The 23,266-nt window shown below is 44.2% G+C and overlaps 2 protein-coding genes across 9 annotated transcripts in view; one reads left to right on the top strand and one right to left on the bottom strand.

Moving 5' to 3' along the window:
• Positions 1-23,266, bottom strand: part of LOC118385080 (spectrin beta chain, non-erythrocytic 1-like) — a 106,754-nt gene that overhangs the window by 31,295 nt on the left and 52,193 nt on the right. The gene's annotated exons all lie outside the window — the stretch shown is intronic.
• Positions 19,007-23,266, top strand: part of LOC127930735 (uncharacterized) — a 212,792-nt gene continuing 208,532 nt past the window's right edge. For all 3 annotated transcript variants that reach the window (XR_008139097.1, XR_008139096.1, XM_052520982.1), the window contains exon 1: positions 19,007-20,137. Coding sequence is in view for 1 of the 3 variants with exons in the window: in XM_052520982.1 (XP_052376942.1) it covers positions 19,387-20,136 (750 nt within the window). In the remaining 2 variants the exon portion in view is untranslated. The remainder of the gene's footprint in view (positions 20,138-23,266) is intronic.

Raw genomic sequence — 23,266 nt, 5'->3', positions numbered from 1 at the left:
GGGACTACACCATCTGAATAGAAGACCAGTCTTGAATAGCCAAGCTAACGGTTCACAATGACGCTAACCCACACATAAGTGAAAGACCGAGAAAATCAATGATGCAATATTGCAGGAACGAGCACAGAATTGTGTTGGAGTCTGAAGAGAATAGTTCCCTACAATGTTACAGGAAGATAAAGGGGACACAATGAATTAAACAGTAGCAGAGGCAGCACAGACATATGCAGCAGAGTAAGATGCTAAACATGCCTCCAAACAAGGTGACCTCAATTCTAGGTCACATGGTCTTGGTCTGTGTGAGTAAGATCTAGGGCAAAATATAGCATTACAGTCTAGTAGCTAGAGGCCCACACATCAGAAATTAACTGTGAAAATAAACTACAATTGTAATACAATGCAATTCAAATCAGATGAGCTATGAGGTAAGAAAGCAGTGAGGTAAAAGAGCAGATCATTTGTGAAACTGTGTGATGTTAACTGTATTAAAGATTAGAGCATCTCCAAATCCTATCAGAAAAAGGTCATGGCTTCACAATCTTAAAATTCCTGGTGGGCTTCCCGCTATCTCTAAGACATAGTGAAATGGTTCTCCATGTGAGAGAGAATTAGTGTGCGTGAGATACATGGAACTCCTGGTGAGATGTGCCATGTGACACAGACAGGCCTCTGTGATGGACAGGCGCAAAAGGTCATGCTCTGTTGGAAAGAAACACCGCTATTTAGTAGCTGTACTGTGACATACAGTTGAAGTCGGAAGTTTACATATACCTTAGCCAAATACATTTAAACTCAGTTATTCACAATTCCTGACATTTAGTCCCAGTAAAAATTCCCTGTTTTAGGTCAGTTAGGATCACCACTTTATGAAGAATGTGAAATGTCAGAATAATAGTATTATTTATTTCAGCTTTAATTTCTTTCATCACATTCCCAGTGGGTCAGAAGCTTACATACACTCAATTAGTATTTGGTAGCATTGCCTTTAAATTGTTGAATTTGGGTCAAACGTTTCAGATAGCCTTCCACAAGCTTCCCACAATAAGTTGGGTGCATTTTGGCCCATTCCTCCTAACAGAGTTGGTGTAACTGAGTCAGGTTTGTAGGCCTCCTTGCTCACAGATGCTTTTTCAGTTCTGCGCACAAATTTTCTATGGGATTGAGGCCAGGGCTTTGTGATGGCCACTCCAATACCTTGACTTTGTTGTCCTTAAGCCATTTTGCCACAACTTTGGAGGTTTGCTTGGGGTCATTGTCCATTTGGAAGACCCATTTGCGAGAAAGCTTTAACTTCCTGACTGATGTCTTGAGATGTTGCTTCAATATATCCACATAATTTTCCAACCTCATGATGCCATCTATTTTGTGAAGTGCACCAGTCCCTCCTGCAGCAAAGCACCCCCACAACATGATGCTGCCACCCCCGTGCTTCACGGTTGGGATGGTGTTCTTCGGCTTGCAAGCCTCCACTTTTTTCCTCTAAACATAACGATGGTCATTATGGCCAAACAGTTCTATTTTTGTTCTGTCAGACCGGAGGGCATTTCTCCAAAAAGTACAATCTTTGTCCCCATGTGCAGTTGCAAACCGTAGTGACTTTTTTTCTGGCAGTTTTGGAGCAGTGGCTTCTTCTTTGCTGAGCTGCCTTTCAGGATATGTCGATATCAAACTTGTTTTACTGTGGATATAGATACTTTTGTACCTGTTTCCTCCAGCATCTTCACAAGGTCCTTTGCTGTTGTTCTGGGATGTTGTTCTTTTCGCACCGAAGTATGTTCATCTCTAGAACGCGACTCTAAACTAAGTGTATGTAAACTTCCGACTTCAACTGTAGCCTTCAGCATGAGGACTGTGTTACTTGTGAATGAGGTATAGGCTCTATCTGACAGAATCTCTCTCCCCAGGGCAGAGTCGTGTCACACAGTGACTTAGGATAAATTAACAGGACCAGTCCCATCTGGACTGACGCTACCCTGCAGTCTCAGGCCTGGAGCAAGAGGTCAATTAGGCGGAGCCGTGCTCCACCTCAGTCCAGCTTAACAGTAGTGATGGGGGATCAATAGTTACATATCGGGATATTATCTTTGACGATATGTTGTATCTGTGACAATATCACAATATTATTTTTGCACTAGTTGGCTGTACCTGCACTAAAACTCAATTTTAATAAGGGAGTCAATTAGATTAAAACTCTCATGGCTCACTCTGCAGCAGACATATGGGGAACAATATGTTTGGAACATTGAAACAAAAAAATCACAGTATCGAATCACAATACATAATCGGCACCTAAGTATAGTGATAATATTGTATCGTGACATCCCTGGCAATTCCCAGCCCAAGCTAACAGCTCGCATGCTGGGGCAGGGGACAGAGACAGGCGGCACCCCACCCGGTGCCCTGCCCGATGACAGGGCCGGGGAGCAGCTGGCTGGGTGGCAGAGTGGTGGTAATCCTGAGGTGATTTATGGCAGTACTTGAAGGATTAGGGGGGCCACTTTACAAGGTTTAAAGAAGCCCATTCTCCATGCTGAGGATCCTTTCAATCAAACACTAATGGGTTTGTTCAGGAGGAGAGAGAGGTAGAGGGGGGAGACAGTGACGGGCAAGGCAGCCAGGTCAGACAGGCAGGCGGTCAGGCAGAGAGGTCTCAGAGGTCTGGAGAGGGCCCGCAGCAGCTCACTCAGAGATCACCTCCTGCAGACTTCCCAGCTCTCTTTGGGTGACACTAGGATGGAGTGAAGCATGTGGAGGAATAGTATTGGTGTGCATCCCTTGCTTTAACATGGGTGTAACCTATCAGGGAAGGAGGGTTTTCAACTTCAAACACTCCACAGTGCATTCCAAAACTAGTCAGACCCCTTGAATTTTTTTCACATTTTGTTACGTTACAGCCTTATTCAAAAACTGATTAAATTGTGTTTTTTAATCGTCAATCTACACACAAAACCCCATAATGACGAAGCAAAAACAGGTTTTTGTGCAGATATATTAAAAATAAACAACTGAAATATTACATTTACATAACTATTCAGACCCTTTACTCAGTACTTTGTTGAAGCCCCTTTGGCAGTGATTACAGCTGTCTTCTTGGGTATGACGCTACAAGCTTGGCACACCTGTATTTGGGGAGTTTCTCCCATTCATCTCTGCAGATCCTCTCAAGCTCTGTCAGGTTGCTGGTCATTGTCTTGTTGGAGGGCGAACCTTCGCCCCAGTCTGATGTCCTAAGCAGGTTTTCATCAAGGATCTCCCTGTACTTTGCTCCGCTCATCTTTCCCTCGATCCTGACTAGTCTCCCAATTAATGCCGCTGAAAAACATCCCCACAGCATGATGCCGCCACCAAAATGCTTCACTGCAGGGATGGAGCCAGGTTTCCTCCAGATTTGCCAAAGAGTTCAAATTTGGGTTCATCAGACGAGAGAATCTTGGGTGCCATTTGGGTTTTTGGGTGCCATTTGGCAAACTCCAAACAGGCTGTCATGTGCCTTTTACTGAGGAGTGGCTTCTGTCTGGCCACTGTACCATAAAGGCCTGATTGAAGGAGTGCTGCAGAGATGGTTGTCCTTCTGGGAAGATTCTCCCATCTCCACAGAGGAACTCTGAAGCTTTGGGGCGGCAGGGTAGCCTAGTGGTTAGAGCGTTGGACTAGTAACCGGAAGGTTGCAAGTTCAAACCCCTGAGCTGACAAGGTACAAATCTGTCGCTCTGCCCCTGAACAGGCAGTTAACCCACTGTTCCAAGGCCGTCATTGAAAATAAGAATTTGTTCTTAACTGACTTGCCTAGTTAAATAAAGGTAAAATAAAAAAATAAAAAATTAGAGTGACCATCCGGTTCTTGGTCACCTCCAATGCCCTTCGCCCTTGATTGCTCAGTTTGGCCAGGACAGCTCTAGGAATCGTCTTGGTGGTTCCAAACTTCTTCCATTTAGATGGAGGCCACTGTTCTCGGGGACCCTAAATGCTGCAGACATTTTTGGATACCCTTCCCCAGATCTGTGCCTCAACACAATCCTGTCTCGGAGCTCTGCGGAAAATTCCTTTGACCTCATGACTTGGTTTGTGCTCTGACATGCACTGTCAACTATGGGACCTTTATATAGACATTTTATTTATTTAACTAGGCAAGTCAAATCAGAACTAATTCTTATTTACAAATGATGGCCTAACAGAAGGCAAACGGTCCCCTGTGGGGATGGGGGCTGGGATTATTATATATATATTTTTAAATACAGTTGAAGTCAGAAGTTTACATACACTTAGGTTGGAGTCATTAAAACTCGTTTTTCAACCACTCCACAAATGTCTTGTTAACAAACTATAGTCTTGGCAAGTCGGTTGGGACATCTACTTTGTGCATGACACAAGTAATTTGTCCAACAATTGTTTACAGACAGATTATTTCACTTATAATTCACTGTAGCACAATTCTAGTGGGTCAGATGTTTACATGCACTAAGTTGACTGTGCCTTTAAACAGCTTGGAATATTCCAGATAAGGATGTCATGGCTTTAGAAGCTTCTGACAGGCTAATTGACATAATTTTGAGTCAATTGGAGGTGTACAGGTGGATGTATTTCAAGGCCTACCTTCAAACTCAGTGCCTCTTTGCTTGACATCATGGGAAAATCAAAAGAAATCAGCCAAGACCTCAGAAAAAAATTGTAGACCGCCACAAGTCTGGTTCATACTTGGGAGCAATTTCCAAACACCTGAAGGTACCACGTTCATCTGTACAAACAATAGTATGCACGTATAAACACCATGGGCCCAGCTGTCATACCACTCAGGAAGGAGACGCGTTCTGTCTCCTAGAGATGAATGTACTTTGGTGCGAAAAGTGCAAATCAATCCCAGAACAACAGAAAAAGGACCTTGTGAAGATGCTGGAGAAACAGGTACAAAAGTATCTATGTCCACATTAAAACGAGTTTGATATCGACATAAACTGAAAGCAAGGAAGAAGCCACTGCCCCAAAACTGCCAGAAAAAAAAATCTGACTACGGTTTGCAACTGCACATGGGGACAAATATCGTACTTTTTGGAGAAATGTCCTCGTCTGATGAAATTTTATTTTTGAACTGTTTGGCCATAAGGCAGCCTTGCAAGCCGAAGAAGACCATCCCAACCGTGAGGCACGGGGGCTGCTTTGCTGCAGGAGGGACTGGTGCACTTCACAAAATAGATGGCATCATGAGGGAAGAACATGATGTGGATATATTGAAGCAACATCTCAAGACATCAGTCAGGAAGTTAAAGCTTGGTTGCAAATGGGTCTACCAAATGGACAATGACCCCAAGCATATTTCCAAAGTTGTGGCAAAATGGCTTAAGGACAACAAAGTCAAGGTATTGGAGTGGCCATCACAAAGCCCTGACCTCAATCCCATAGACAATTTGTGGGCAGAACTGAAAAAGCATGTGTGAGCAAGGAGGCCTACAAACCTGACTCAGTTACACCAGCTCTGTCAGGAGGAATGGGCCAAAATTCACCCAACTTATTGTGGGAAGCTTGTGGAAGGCTACCCAAAACATTTGACCCAAGTTAAACAATTTAAAGTCAATGCTACCAAATACTAATTGAGTGTATGTAAGCTTCTGACCCACTGGGAATGTGATGAAAGAAATTAAAGTTGAATACTATTATTCTAATATTTCACATTCTTAAAATAAAGTGGTGATCCTAACTGAAATAAAACAGGGAATTTTTACTAGGATTAAATGTCAGGAATTGTGAAAAACTGAGTTTAAATGTATTTGGCTAAGGTGTATGTAAACATCTGACTTCAACTGTATAGGACAAAACACACATCACGATAAGAGACACCACAACACTACATAAAGAGAGACCTAAGACAACAACATTTCATGGCAGCAACACAGCATGGTAGCAACACAACATGACAACAACATGTTGGCAGCAGCACAACATGGTAGCAGCACAAAACATGGTACAAACATTACTGGGCACAGACAACAGCACAAAGGGTAATAAGGTAGACAACAATATAGACAGGTGTGTGCCTTTCCAAATCATGTCCAATCAATTGAATTTACGACAGGTGGACTCCAATCAAGTTGTAGAAACATCTCAAGGATGATCAATGGAAACAGGATGCACCTGAGCTCAATTTTGAGTCCCATAGCAAAGGGTCTGAACACTTATGTAAATAAGGTATTTCTGTTTATTTTTTATATATTTGTAAAAAAATCAAAAAAGTTGTTGCTTTGTCATTATTGGGTATTGTATGTTGATTAAAGAGGATTTTAAAATATATATTTTAGAATAAGCCTGTAACATAATAATGTGGAAAAAGTTGAGGGTTCTGAATACTTTTCGAATGTATTGTATAATAGTATAAACTCAGAATACCTCTTCCATAATGCAACGTTGTGTACAGTATAAGAATAACTACTCATAGCGTGGAACAACTCTACTCATAGCATGGAACAACTACTCATAGCATGGAATAACTACTCATAGCGTGGAACAACTACTCATAGCATGGAACAACTACTCATAGCGTGGAACAACTCTACTCATAGCATGGAACAACTACTCATAGCATGGAACAACTACTCATAGCGTGGAACAACTACTCATAGCATGGAACAACTACTCATAGCATGGAACAACTACTCATAGCATGGAACAACTACTCATAGCATGGAACAACTACTCATAGCGTGGAACAACTACTCATAGCGTGGAACAACTACTCATAGCATGTAATAACTACTCATAGCATGGAATAACTACTCATAGCATGGAACAACTACTCATAGCGTGGAACAACTCTACTCATAGCGTGGAACAACTACTCATAGCATGGAACAACTACTCATAGCATGGAATAACTACTCATAGCATGGAACAACTACTCATAGCGTGTAACAACTACTCATAGCATGGAACAACTACTCATAGCGTGTAACAACTACTCATAGCGTATAACAACTACTCATAGCGTGGAACAACTCATAGCATAATAACTACACATAGTATGGAACAACTACTCATAGCATGTAACAACTACACATAGCGTGTAACAACTACACATAGCATGTAACAACTACTCATAGCGTGTAACAACTACTCATAGCGTGTAACAACTACTCATAGCGTGTAACAACTACTCATAGCGTATAACAACTACTCATAGCGTATAATAACTACTCATAGCGTGTAACTACTCATAGCATGTAATAACTACACATAGTATGGAACAACTACACATAGCATGTAATAACTACACATAGCGTGTAACAACTACACATAGCATGTAATAACTACTCATAGCGTGTAACAACTACTCATAGCGTGTAACAACTACTCATAGCGTGTAACAACTACTCATAGCGTATAACAACTACTCATAGCGTATATAAGAACTACAACGTGGAATAACTACACATAGCATGTAATAACAAAAGTTGAGGTTCTACACATAGCGTGTAATAACTACACGTGGAACAACTAGCATTAATAACTACTCATAGCATGTAACAACTACTCATAGCATGGAACAACTAATAACTAACACCTATAGCATGTAACAACTACACATAGCATGTAACAACTACTCATAGCGTGTAACAACATAGCATGGAACAACTACACATAGCATGTAATAACTACACATAGCATGTAATAACTACACATAGCATGTAATAACTACACATAGCATGTAATAACTACACATAGCGTGGAACAACTACACATAGCATGTAATAACTACACATAGCATGTAATAACTACACATAGCATGTAATAACTACACATAGCATGTAATAACTACACATAGCATGGAACAACTACACATAGCATGTAATAACTACACATAGCAAGGAACAACTACACATAGCATGTAATAACTACACATAGCATGTAATAACTAAAAAAGTTGAGGGTTCTGAATACTTTTCGAATGTATTGTATAATAGTATAAACTCAGAATACCTCTTCCATAATGCAACGTTGTGTACAGTATAAGAATAACTACTCATAGCGTGGAACAACTCTACTCATAGCGTATAACAACTACTCATAGCATGGAATAACTACTCATAGCATGGAACAACTACTCATAGCATGGAACAACTACTCATAGCGTGTAACACCTACTCATAGCGTGTAACAACTACTCATAGCGTGTAACAACTACTCATAGCGTGTAACAACTACTCATAGCGTGTAACAACTACTCATAGCGTGTAACAACTACTCATAGCATATAACAACTACTCATAGCGTGGAACTACTCATAGCATGTAATAACTACACATAGTATGGAACAACTACACATATCATGTAATAACTACACATAGCGTGTAACAACTACACATAGCATGTAATAACTACTCATAGCGTGTAACAACTACTCATAGCGTGTAACAACTACTCATAGCGTGTAACAACTACTCATAGCGTGTAACAACTACTCATAGCGTGTAACAACTACTCATAGCGTATAACTACTCATAGCGTGTAACAACTACTCATAGCGTATAACAACTACTCATAGCGTGTAACAACTACTCATAGCGTATAACAACTACTCATAGCGTGTAACAACTACTCATAGCGTATAACAACTACTCATAGCGTATAACAACTACTCATAGCGTGTAATAACTACACATAGCGTGTAATAACTACACATAGCATGTAATAACTACACATAGCATGTAACAACTACACATAGCGTGGAACAACTACACATAGCATGTAATAACTACACATAGCATGTAATAACTACACATAGCATGTAATAACTACACATAGCATGTAATAACTACACATAGCATGTAATAACTACACATAGCATGTAATAACTACACATAGCATGTAATAACTACACATAGCATGTAATAACTACACATAGCATGTAATAACTACTCATAGCATGGAACAACTACTCATAGCATGGAATAACTACACATAGCATGGAACAACTACTCATAGCATGGAATAACTACTCATAGCATGGAACAACTACTCATAGCAAGGAACAACTACTCATAGCATGTAATAACTACTCATAGCATGGAACAACTACTCATAGCTTGTAATAACTACTCATAGCATGGAACAACTACTCATAGCATGGAACAACTACTCATAGCATGGAACAACTACTCATAGCATGGAACAACTACTCATAGCATGGAATAACTACTCATAGCATGGAATAACTAACCATAGCGTGTAACAACTAACCATAGCGTGTAATAACTAATCATAGCATGTAATAACTAACCATAGCGTGTAACAACTAACCATAGCGTGTAATAACTAATCATAGCATGTAATAACTAACCATAGCATGTAATAACTAATCATAGCATGTAATAACTAACCATAGCATGGAATAACTACTCATAGCATGTAATAACTAACCATAGCATGTAATAACTAATCATAGCATGTAATAACTAACCATAGCATGTAATAACTAACCATAGCATGTAATAACTAATCATAGCATGTAATAACTAACCATAGCATGTAATAACTAACCATAGCATGTAATAACTAACCATAGCATGGAATAACTACTCATAGCATGTAATAACTAACCATAGCATGTAATAACTAACCATAGCATGTAATAACTAACCATAGCATGTAATAACTAACCATAGCATGTAATAACTAATCATAGCATGTAATAACTAACCATAGCATGGAATAACTACACATAGCATGGAACAACTACTCATAGCATGTAATAACTAATCATAGCATGTAATAACTAACCATAGCATGTAATAACTAACCATAGCATGTAATAACTAACCATAGCATGTAATAACTAACCATAGCATGTAATAACTAACCATAGCATGTAATAACTAATCATAGCATGTAATAACTAACCATAGCATGTAATAACTAACCATAGCATGTAATAACTAACCATAGCATGTAATAACTAATCATAGCATGTAATAACTAACCATAGCATGTAATAACTAACCATAGCATGTAATAACTAACCATAGCATGTAATAACTAACCATAGCATGTAATAACTAATCATAGCATGTAATAACTAACCATAGCATGTAATAACTAACCATAGCATGTAATAACTAATCATAGCATGTAATAACTAATCATAGCATGTAATAACTAATCATAGCATGGAACAACTAACCATAGCATGTAATAACTAATCATAGCATGGAACTAATCATAGCATGGAACAACTAACCATAGCATGGAATAACTAACCATAGCATGTAATAACTAATCATAGCATGTAATAACTAACCATAGCATGTAATAACTAACCATAGCATGGAATAACTAACCATAGCATGTAATAACTAACCATAGCATGTAATAACTAACCATAGCATGTAATAACTAACCATAGCATGGAATAACTAACCATAGCATGTAATAACTAACCATAGCATGTAATAACTAACCATAGCATGTAATAACTAATCATAGCATGTAATAACTTCTCATAAGTGTCATCTTATCCAATCACAAATTGTGTATGAAAAATGATTTAATCAATTTTAGAATAAGGCTGTAACGTAACAATATGTGGAAAAGGTGAAGGGGTCTGAATACTTTCCCAAGGCACTGTATATATATTTCATCAAAGACCAACTCAGAGACTGGCTGTGGCAGGTGTTTTATTTGAAGTGTGGGGTCTGGGAGGAGCCCTTCATAATGAGTTAGGCTCGGCTAACTATGTTAACTCTATACACATCTTCTTGTTGCAGGGTCTCTACTGCTAGACCAGAACAGACAACACACAAACTCACACCAGACAAGTCCACACATCCCAAATGTTTCTTTTAAACTATGTTACAGTAGCGCTATATAGTTATTGTGTATGATGCCCGAAGGCTGTATTGTGGAGCATATAAGCTCCTTGCAGGCCTTTGCAAACTATTGTTGTAAAGCAGAATTGCTTGGAATGAGATGGACTGAGGTTAGTTGTTATCAGACCAGATACAGAAATGCACAGAAGATAATAGAGGACCATTAAATCTAACTGAACTCCTATTTACTGAGCACGTCCCATGACGACATGCTAAATGTCTTATCTGATAGCTCAGACAGAAACCAGTTCAGTGAGTTGTCGCCCTGTAGTCAAGCTCGGATGGCAACCCAAATGACTGAAACGTCTGCTCTCCCATAAACAACTAACCCAGATACCAAATAAAAATGTACTCATTCTGGATAATCAGAAACCACCAGCGTGACCACTCTGCTCGTTGGTGAGATGAGAAAATCTCCTTCAGCCATCCCAATTAAATTCCCCCAAACTGTACTTGACCCTTTGAAGCAGTTCTGACACCTCCTATACCCCACCTCTTCATGGAGGTCTTAGAGAGGTGGTGGGCTTGTGTGTGTGTTCTTGTGTGTGTGCCATCATAACCTCACCCCTCCTGGACAGAGTCTAGGCCTGGATCTGGCAACCTTGACTGTTGGAGTGGAGTGGAGTGGAGTGGAGTGGAGTGGAGTGGAGTGGAGTGGGACAGACAGACAGACAGACAGACAGACAGACAGACAGACAGACAGACAGACAGACAGAGTTGCTTGAACTTCACTTCTGTACATCATCAGCTTTTCCAAGTGCCATTCCTATTAGTCTCCATGATGTGTTTTGATAGCGCCAACAATCCACAGCTCAGCAGTTGAAAACTTGGCTGGGGAAAACGAATGCACTCTGCAGAGAGATCTAGACAGAAACAGGTCACTGTGAAATGCAACGGTCAGATGGGCCACAGAAAACAGACAAGAGTCAGAGCACACACAGACAGAGAGAGACAGAGAGAGAGAGAGAGAGAAGGACCAAGTGTGCAGTGCAGTGATGACCCATTTCATCAGGACAGGGCTGCTTTGCCATGCAAATCAGTCAAAATAAATGGTCCTCATTTGCCAATAACCTCCAAACAAAGCCCGGAAGAGACATTTTCCACAGCTTAATCAGTTATTCACAGGAGTTTTCCAGTAGAATGGTCATGGTAAGTTAATATGTTCCATGGTCAGGGTAGGTAATATACTACTGTCTAACTGTAATACATTTGTCATATTCAAACTTGTTAAAAAAGTCAAATGTGCTGTCCTGAGGTGTGCTACAGTGAGGGGGTAACTGAATGTTCTAAAGTGTTCTAGAACATTCTGACCACAGTGGGGGGACAACACATTCTGCCCCACAGAATTCCAGCTCCGCTCAGGGGGATGGATGGGGGTGTCGGACAATGACTGTCTGAATAACAGGCAACACAACACAAAGGACGGTCACTCCATCTGGCCTTCAGTACACTGCAGGCCTATTATTAATTACACAGCAAACATACCTAGAGACACACATGTATACAAACATTTGTGGACATACAGCTACATTTATTTCATGACCCTAGGGATTACTAGATGCAGCACTATTTGTCACGCCCTGACCTGAGTATTTATTTTTTTCTTTATTGTTTTGGTTAGGTCAGGGTGTGACATGGGTGATGTATGTGTTTTTTGTACTGTCTAGGGGTCACGCACCAGGCCTATAGTGCGCCTCGGCAGTCCAATACGCCCTGTTCCTCCTCCCCGCACTCGCCCTGAGGTGCGTGTCCTCGGCCCAGTACCACCAGTGCCGGCACCACGCACCAGGCCTACAGTGTGCCTCGCCAGTCCAGAGCGTCCGGCTACAGTACCCAGTCCAGAGCGTCCGGCTACAGTACCCAGTCCAGAGCGTCCGGCTACAGTACCCCGACGGGTCGCAGTCCGGAACCTACCGCGACGGGTCGCAGTCCGGAACCTACCGCGACGGGGTCGCAGTCCTGAGCCGCCAGAGTCTCCCTCCTGTCCTGAGCCGCCAGAGTCTCCCTCCTGTCCTGAGCCGCCAGAGTCTCCCTCCTGTCCGGAGCTGCCAGAGCCACTCCTCAGTCCAGTAACGCCCTCTACAATGATCTTCAGTCCGGGGCCCGCTGCGAGGGTCCCCACTTCAGAGGCACCACCTAAGCTGGCCAAGACTGAGGTAGAGCGGGGTCCACGTCCTGCACCCGAGCCGCCGCTGTGAAAAAGGCCCACCCGGACCCTCCCCTTTAGATTAGGTTTTGCGGCCGGAGTCCGCACCTTTGTGGGGGAGTACTGTCACGCCCTGACCTGAGTATTCTTTGTTTTCTTTATTGTTTTGGTTAGGTCAGGGTGTGACATGGGTGATGTATGTGTTTTTTGTACTGTCTAGGGGTTTTGTAGGTTTTTGGGGTTGTTTACTATCTAGGTGTTTTATATGTCTATGGTTGCCTAGATTGGTTCTCAATTAGAGGCAGGTGTGTATCATTGTCTCTGATTGGGAACCATATTTAGGCAGCCATCTTCTTTGGGTATTTGGTGGGTTATTGTCTATGTTTAGTTGCCTGTGTCTGCACTAGTTTTATATAGCTTCACGTTCGGTTTGTTGTTTTTGTAGTTTGTTAAGTGTTCTTCGTTTTCGTTAAAAAGTATTTATTCTAATCACGCTGCGCTTTGGTCTCCTCAGTACGACCAACGTGATTTTCGTTCCAAACCTAAAAGTGACCTCTTGCTGTCACCAATTAGGTTCTTCACAAGGCTCTCTGCTGAATGAACCATGGGCAGCAGCAGAAACCGTTGCTGTTGCAGAGGAAATTGCACCTCTTGTTGCGTTAGACTTTGCATTAAAAAAGGGACAACGACAGAAATCATGTTTCATCATCTCCCAACAAACAGTAGTTTCCTCCAGTTTACACAATACAGACACTTAAAATAAATATCCAGACAGTACAGTGCATAAACACACATGCAAATAAGGGACTCTGTCACTTAAGTGATAGCCACACCCTTTAGCCTAGATTGCAGTGAAAAATTATAGGTGTTTCCCGGTGTTGAGCACATCCCCCCCCTAAATAAATATTTGGTGGTGAATGCATCTCTAGACTTGAAATGACTATTCTACAGTATCCAGACAGAACAACTATGATGAGTAACAGGAGTCTAGATGAAACGCTTTTTTAAATACTGGTCATCACTTCCCAAGCCCCCCTATCTCCCCAGGCACACGAAGCAGAGGAAGACAGAGGAGCGACATGCAGGCACGCAGACAGCAGGCAGACAGACAGCAGGCACGCAGGCAGCCAGACAGCAGGCACGCAGACAGCAGGCAGACAGACAGATTGGCAGCAGACAGGCACGAAGACTGCCGGCAAGCAGGCTGAGACAAGTCCACGGCTACACGGTAGTCTATAACCCGGTCGTCACTAGTTACCACCGCCACAAAGTCATAATGGCGAAGGTGCATAAAAATGGCAGCCTCCATGTACTTACCACAAACGCCTCATCTGCTAAATTTGCCAAATTGTGCAGTGCTGTTACACTTTTGGGGGATTGGCATTAGCACAGTATACAGGATCCCAATTCTAGCTCCAAGACAGAGTCAATTTGAAAAGAAAGTACATTTTGCCAATTTATACTGCAGGCATATTGGAACATGTTGTGCGCCTGTGTTTAAAAAGTCTGGATAGTGCTCAAAAGGAAGATGTTATATCTGAATTCCTCCATCTTTATGCACCATTATGTCTAAGCCACGGCTATTTCTACTATTTCTCATTTTAAATTCCGATTTTAAACCTAACCCTAAACACACTGCTAACCATTCCATTTTGTCTTCATGAATTTTTACTATATAGCCAATGTTGACTTTGCGGCTGCGGTAACTAGTAACAAGCCTATTATAGGTGTTTCACGGTGTTGAGCACATCCCCCCCTAAAGAAATATTTGGTGGTGAATGCATCTCTACACTTTAAATGACTATTCTACAGTATCCAGACAGAACAACTATGATGAGTAACAGGAGTCTAAATGAAAAGCTTTTTTTAATACTGGTCATCACATCCCAAGCCCCCCTATCTCCCCAGGCACACGAAGCAAAGGAAAAGACAGAGGAACGACATGCAGGCAGACTGGCAGACAGGAGGCACGCAGACAGTGGCGGCTGTACCTCACTGTAATTCAAGTGTGAATCATGACATTTCGAGGTGACCTTTTTAAGCAGCAAAACTATTCGTCTTTCCTTTTTTTTTTTAACCCTTAAGTCCCTCCCTCCCCATCTTATTTGTGCGTTTGCCTTAAGGCTTGGCCAGAGAGGAGTAGGACAGGTAGGCACACAGCAGCAGTACATCAAAACACAGATGATTATCTGCAGTTTAAGGACTGTTATCAGGTGCGTCATGCACCCCCAAAATCTGAGGGGGGCACAAAGTACGTGAGGATAGCTGGGCGGGTGGTCCAGATGGGGGCTATGTCCCCTTGTCCAAAAATTGGAGAATTTTCATTTTTAAAACACCTGAAACAGCTTTTTTCTGCAATCTAGAGCCATAATCATTATGCTTAATTCTATGTAAAAAAAAAAAACATTTATTTTTATGGATATCAAAGCTTACCTCTTGAGGTGTCTGTATCCACCTGACTGGAGGTTATTCTTTTTTTAAATAAACTAAATATGCTTCTCTGCATTTCTGGGTAAAAGATTGAAAGGAATGTGAGTCTTATTCAGTACATTTAGTAATTGCTTTTTCTTTTTTGTCTACCAACCTTGCCAGCAGGCATGCCAGCTAAGTTAGTTAGACAAGCTAGCTACTCTAACTTGATTGATAGCCTGAAATTACTTATTGGTAGCTAGTTATGAGGTTGAGAAATGTTAAACCTATTATTATTATTATCTTTTACAGGACAAATCTGATGGTGTTTCTATGACCTGACTTGACACAAAAGTACACAAACACGGAACTTGAATTGAATAGAGAAACACTCAAAGACCCACCCATGTACTTTATCTCACTGTTCTCTGACCACAGACAGCTAGGGTCAAACTCAAGGAAACAGATAAGGTCGATTAGATACTAGCCGTACTTGGAGACTTGGGACAGAAAGCTGTGGGGGCTGGTATCAGAGCACAGGAGTCCGGAATAATGAAGTCTTTTTCAAGGCCCTGCCACAAGGTTCGTAGCCGCCACCGTAGTCATAGACACACAGACTTACTCTAGCCTGTCCTGCTCTCGAGGTAAACACCGTGATAGGATGGAATAATATGCTACTGAGATACAATAATGGATGCAGAGGCCAGGGAGGTTGTGTGTACCGCACAAGGCGGAGGGCACTGTTGTTGTTTGTCCAGGGTATTTGTGAGAACATCTGCCATGTCACACATAGGGTCGGAAACTTTCCATTCAATTTCCAGAATTTTCCCGGGAATTTCCGTGGGTAAGCCCCGAAATTTGGGGAATTTTGCTCTAAATTCATCAAAAACGTTAGCTTATAACAGTGAACCTTTTTTGTGGGATACACATAAGGCAATTCTAGGTCTTGTGGCATATTTTGGTTAAACTATCCTCAATTCAATGGACTCACAACCCTCTGCATGCACAGTGCATTCTTCCATCACATGTGCAGTGCACTCTTCGATCACATGTACAGCTGATTCTCAAGATCTTGCACACTAGTGAGATGCTACTGAGTCCACACTACTACACTGTCTGAGCCAAGGACTACATGTTTTCTGGTCAATTATGATTACAATACTGGGTGGGGTGAATATATTTTATATGACATACATGATTGTTTGTTAACTAGTAAATAGTAGCCTACAGCAAAGTGTGTTCAAATAATTTCTAATTTGTTAATTTCTGCTAGTTTAGTTTTTGCTACCATGTGGGTTTTAGCTTTCTAACTGAGGAGTGTTAATTCACCTGTTTCCATACATGTCTCATTTTAAAACATTTGTCTTATAAAGAAGTTGTTTAATCTAACTGCTTAACTATTTATCTGTACATGGAATTGTGTATATATATATTTTTTCACATTTTTTTCCTAATCTTTACAGGAAAATGCCACGGGCACTTTCTGATGTGTGGAGACATTTCACTGCAGCTAATGTAGAATGAAAAGCTGTGTACATTCGCAAATACTGTCCCAAATCATATGTGAAGAATGCAACAAAGATGCAGAATCATCTGGCCAAGTGCATAAAGTTCCCTCAGCACTCACAAATAGCAACCTCTGACAAAAGTCCCTCTACTTCTATTTGAGGTGAAAATAATGAATCAGACACCTTATCGATAGCAACAACTCATGTTTTTTTTTAACTCAATGGAGGAACGTGTCAGAGAAATTCTGATGAATGTCTTGCTCGAGCTGTGTGTGCAACTGGTCCACCTCTGATGCTCACAGGCAATGTGTATTGGAAGAGATTTCTGAATGTTCTTCGCCCAGCATACACCCCTCCAAACAGACATGTTTTATCTACTAATTTGCTGGATGCAGAGTTCAACAGAGTTCAAGTGAAGGTCAAGCACCATCTCTGATGGGGGTTGAATGTTCGTGGGCAGAGAATAATTAACTACATCATCTCCACACCTCAACCATTATTCTACAAGAGCAGACAAGGGACAACAGACACACCAGTCTCTACATTGCAGATGAGCTGAAGGCAGTCATCAATGAATGACCTTGGACCACAGAAGGAATTTGCACTGGTGACAGACAATGCTGTGAACATGACGGCTGCTTGGTCGAAAGTGGAGGAGTACTACCCTCACATCACACCCATTGGCTGTGCTGCTCATGCATTGAATCTGCTCCTCAAGGACATCATGGCACTGAAAACAATGGATACACTCTACAAGAGAGCCAAGGAAATGCTTTAGGTATGTGGAGGGTCATCAAGTTATAGCAGTAATCTACCTCACCAAGCAAAGTGAGAAGAATAAGAGCACCACATTGAAGCTGCCCAGCAACACCCGTTGGGGTGGTGTCATCATGTTTGACAGTCTCCCGGAGGGGAAGAAGTCTCTCCAAGAAATGGCCATATTTGCCGATATGGACAGCCCCATCAAGAGGATCCTCCTGGATGATGTATTTTGAGGGAGAGTGGTAAGAAGCCTGAAACCTATAGCAGTAGCCATTGCACGGATTGAGGGAGACAATGCCATCCTGTCTGATGTTCAGACTCTGCTTGCAGATGTAAGAGAAGAAATACATACTGCCCTGCCCACTTCACTGATGCTCCAAGGAGAGGAAATTGCCATTCTGAAATGCATCAAAAAGCAAAGACTTCTGCCTGAAGCCCATACATGCCCCAGTGTACATGTTGGACCCCAAGTATTCTGGCAAGAGCATCCTGTCTGGTGCAGAGATCAACAAGGCCTATGGTGTCAACACTACCGTGTCTCACCACCTTGGCCTGGATGAGGGCAAGTTTCTTGGCAGTCTGGAGAAGTACACTTCCAAGCAGGGGCTTTGGGATGGAGATATAATATAATAATAATAATAATAATATATGCCATTTAGCTGACGCTTTTATCCAAAGCGACTTACAGTCATGTGTGCATACATTCTACGTATGGGTGGTCCCGGGGATCGAACCCACTACCCTGGCGTTACAAGCGCCATGCTCTACCAACTGAGCCACAGCAGTTGTGCAGTTGGCAGTTCTGAAAAGATGGTCGACGACATCCGATCCTCGTTTGCTAAGTCAAACGACACCGCTGGTTCTGCTCACACTGCCCTACCCTATGCTCTGACCTCTTTCTCCCCTCTCTCTCCAGATGAAATCTCGCGTCTTGTGACGGCCGGCCGCCCAACAACCTGCCCGCTTGACCCTATCCCCTCCTCTCTTCTCCAGACCATTTCCGGAGACCTTCTCCCTTACCTCACCTCGCTCATCAACTCATCCCTGACCGCTGGCTACGTCCCTTCCGTCTTCAAGAGAGCGAGAGTTGCACCCCTTCTGAAAAAACCTACACTCGATCCCTCCGATGTCAACAACTACAGACCAGTATCCCTTCTCTCTTTTCTCTCCAAAACTCTTGAGCGTGCCGTCCTTGGCCAGCTCTACCGCTATCTCTCTCAGAATGACCTTCTTGATCCAAATCAGTCAGGTTTCAAGACTAGTCATTCAACTGAGACTGCTCTTCTCTGTATCACAGAGGCGCTCCGCACTGCTAAAGCTAACTCTCTCCCTCTGCTCTCATCCTTCTAGACCTATCGGCTGCCTTCGATACTGTGAACCATCAGATCCTCCTCTCCACCCTCTCCGAGTTGGGCATCTCCGGCGCGGCCCACGCTTGGATTGCGTCCTACCTGACAGGTCGCTCCTACCAGGTGGCGTGGCGAGAATCTGTCTCCTCACCACGCGCTCTCACCACTGGTGTCCCCAGGGCTCTGTTCTAGGCCCTCTCTTATTCTCGCTATACACCAAGTCACTTGGCTCTGTCATAACCTCACATGGTCTCTCCTATCATTGCTATGCAGACGACACACAATTAATCTTCTCCTTTCCCCCTTCTGAGGACCAGGTGGCGAATCGCATCTCTGCATGTCTGGCAGACATATCAGTGTGGATGACGGATCACCACCTCAAGCTGAACCTCAGCAAGACGGAGCTCCTCTTCCTCCCGGGGAAGGACTGCCCGTTCCATGATCTCGCCATCACGGTTGACAACTCCATTGTGTCCTCCTCCCAGAGCGCTAAGAACCTTGGCGTGATCCTGGACAACACCCTGTCATTCTCAACTAACATCAAGGCGGTGTCCCGTTCCTGTAGGTTCATGCTCTACAACATCCGCAGAGTACGACCCTGCCTCACACAGGAAGCGGCGCAGGTCCTAATCCAGGCACTTGTCATCTCCCGTCTTGATTACTGCAACTCGCTGTTGGCTGGGCTCCCTGCCTGTGCCATTAAACCCCTACAACTCATCCAGAACGCCGCAGCCCGTCTGGTGTTCAACCTTCCCAAGTTCTCTCACGTCACCCCGCTCCTCCGCTCTCTCCACTGGCTTCCAGTTGAAGCTCGCATCCGCTACAAGACCATGGTGCTTGCCTACGGAGCTGTGAGGGGAACGGCACCTCAGTACCTCCAGGCTCTGATCAGGCCCTACACCCAAACAAGGGCACTGCGTTCATCCACCTCTGGCCTGCTCGCCTCCCTACCACTGAGGAAGTACAGTTCCCGCTCAGCCCAGTCAAAACTGTTCGCTGCTCTGGCCCCCCAATGGTGGAACAAACTCCCTCACGACGCCAGGACAGCGGAGTCAATCACCACCTTCCGGAGACACCTGAAACCCCACCTCTTCAAGGAATACCTAGGATAGGGTAAGTAATCCTTCTCACCCCCCAAAAAAAAGATTTAGATGCACTATTGTAAAGTGGCTGTTCCACTGGATGTCATAAGGTGTATGCACCAATTTGTAAGTCGCTCTGGACAAGAGCGTCTGCTAAATGACTTAAATGTAAATGTAAATGTGCCACCATATCTCATAAGCCACCTGGTGGAAGGGACTTTGTGGATCTGAGGCCCTTTCCCCTGTTGCCTCAATCATCCTCCAAATCACACCAACATCAGCCGCCTCAGAGCGCAACTGGTCCGTGTTTGGGAATACACACACACCAAAGCACGCAACAGGCTGACCAATACAAGGGTTGAAAAATTGGTGGCCATCTGGGAAAATTAGGCTTTTTGAGCGTGATAACGAGCCATCCTCAACAAGGTTGGAAAGTGACATTTAAGATGAGGCCGCAGAGTCTGATGTTCAAGAAGTGGACATTGAGGAGGTCCAGGGAGAAGACATGGAAGCCTGAGAGGAAGACAACCAAAGCTTTAGTTTCTAGACTAATCATTTTACAGATGTATGTTGAAAACATTTTTGGGAGATGTGATTTATCATTGGGGATCATTCAATATTCCCTTTATTTTTGTTGTTCAGTGAAATCATCCCATGAGAAGAGTCAACTCACTTAATTAAAGTTACATTCGTAACTAAATCGTTTTTTAAAATTATACTGGAAGGATTTAATCATTTGCAATTATGTTACTTATGATAAGGTAAAAGGTATATTTTTCTGTCTCCATATGATATGGTAAATATAGCCAATGCAGAAAAACATTATCAAAGTCAGTATCAATATTAGTTAGCATATATTCCCATTAATTCCCACAAAGTTTCCACCTCTGAATATTCCCCAAAATGTGCAACCCTAGTCACACACCTAGGAGTTCTGGGAAACCAGGGAATTTATTGAAAGTTCCCAGAATTTTGCAACTCAACTCTCCCCCTCCCCTCGGCATCATACCTGCCCTGGCACTCCCAAAAACAAAATTGGTAATAATAGCTTCTTTTCTCTCACACAATAAGCGCCACACAATAGCATGTGGGTTTCCCTCTGAGCTGAGCCAAGTGTGCGGTTACCTTTTCAGAGGTAGGGTGGGGAGCTGTAGGTGCTACCTTGTCAATGGGCCACTGGAGGTGGATTACACTGCTGCTGGGAGGCTGTGGGGTGGAGATGGATTACACTGCTGCTGGGAGGCTGTGGGGTGGAGGTGGATTACACTGCTGTTGGGAGGCTGTGGGGTGGAGGTAGATTACACTGCTGCTGGGAGGCTGTGGGGTGGAGGTGGATTACACTGCTGCTGGGAGGCTGTGGGGTGGAGGTGGATTACACTGCTGCTGGGAGGCTGTGGGGTGGAGGTGGATTACACTGCTACTGGGAGGCTGTGGGGTGGAGGTGGATTACACTGCTACTGGGAGGCTGTGGGGTGGAGGTGGATTACACTGCTGCTGGGAGGCTGTGGGGTGGAGGTGGATTACACTGCTGCTGGGAGGCTGTGGGGTGGAGGTGGATTACACTGCTACTGGGAGGCTGTGGGGTGGAGGTGGATTACACTGCTGCTGGGAGGCTGTGGGGTGGAGGTGGATTACACTGCTACTGGGAGGCTGTGGGGTGGAGGTGGATTACACTGCTACTGGGAGGCTGTGGGGTGGAGGTGGATTACACTGCTTCTGGGAGGCTGTGGGGTGGAGGTGGATTACACTGCTACTGGGAGGCTGTGGGGTGGAGGTGGATTACACTGCTACTGGGAGGCTGTGGGGTGGAGGTGGATTACACTGCTGCTGGGAGGCTGTGGGGTGGAGGTGGATTACACTGCTGCTGGGAGGCTGTGGGTGGAGGTGGATTACACTGCTACTGGGAGGCTGTGGGGTGGAGGTGGATTACACTGCTACTGGGAGGCTGTGGGTGGAGGTGGATTACACTGCTACTGGGAGGCTGTGGGGTGGAGGTGGATTACACTGCTACTGGGAGGCTGTGGGGTGGAGGTGGATTACACTGCTACTGGGAGGCTGTGGGGTAGAGGTGGATTACACTGCTGCTGGGAGGCTGTGGGGTGGAGGTGGATTACACTGCTGCTGGGAGGCTGTGGGGTGGAGGTGGATTACACTGCTACTGGGAGGCTGTGGGGTGGAGGTGGATTACACTGCTACTGGGAGGCTGTGGGGTGGAGGTGGATTACACTGCTACTGGGAGGCTGTGGGGTGGAGGTGGATTACACTGCTACTGGGAGGCTGTGGGGTGGAGGTGGATTACACTGCTACTGGGAGGCTGTGGGGTGGAGGTGGATTACACTGCTACTGGGAGGCTGTGGGGTGGAGGTGGATTACACTGCTACTGGGAGGCTGTGGGGTGGAGGTGGATTACACTGCTACTGGGAGGCTGTGGGGTGGAGGTGGATTACACTGCTACTGGGAGGCTGTGGGGTGGAGGTGGATTACACTGCTACTGGGAGGCTGTGGGGTGGAGGTGGATTACACTGCTGCTGGGAGGCTGTGGGGTGGAGGTGGATTACACTGCTACTGGGAGGCTGTGGGGTGGAGGTGGATTACACTGCTGCTGGGAGGCTGTGGGGTGGAGGTGGATTACACTGCTGCTGGGAGGCTGTGGGGTGGAGGTGGATTACACTGCTACTGGGAGGCTGTGGGGTGGAGGTGGATTACACTGCTACTGGGAGGCTGTGGGGTGGAGGTGGATTACACTGCTGCTGGGAGGCTGTGGGGTGGAGGTGGATTACACTGCTACTGGGAGGCTGTGGGGTGGAGGTGTATTACACTGCTACTGGGAGGCTGTGGGGTGGAGGTGGATTACACTGCTGCTGGGAGGCTGTGGGGTGGAGGTGGATTACACTGCAACTGGGAGGCTGTGGGGTGGAGGTGGATTACACTGCTACTGGGAGGCTGTGGGGTGGAGGTGGATTACACTGCTACTGGGAGGCTGTGGGGTGGAGGTGGATTACACTGCTGCTGGGAGGCTGTGGGGTGGAGGTGGATTACACTGCTACTGGGAGGCTGTGGGGTGGAGGTGGATTACACTGTTACTGGGAGGCTGTGGGGTGGAGGTGGATTACACTGCTACTGGGAGGCTGTGGGGTGGAGGTGGATTACACTGCTACTG

The sequence above is a fragment of the Oncorhynchus keta genome, chromosome 6, assembly GCF_023373465.1.
Source record: "Oncorhynchus keta strain PuntledgeMale-10-30-2019 chromosome 6, Oket_V2, whole genome shotgun sequence".
Taxonomy (NCBI): domain Eukaryota; kingdom Metazoa; phylum Chordata; class Actinopteri; order Salmoniformes; family Salmonidae; genus Oncorhynchus; species Oncorhynchus keta.
This window is presented reverse-complemented; position numbering and strand designations above follow the sequence as displayed.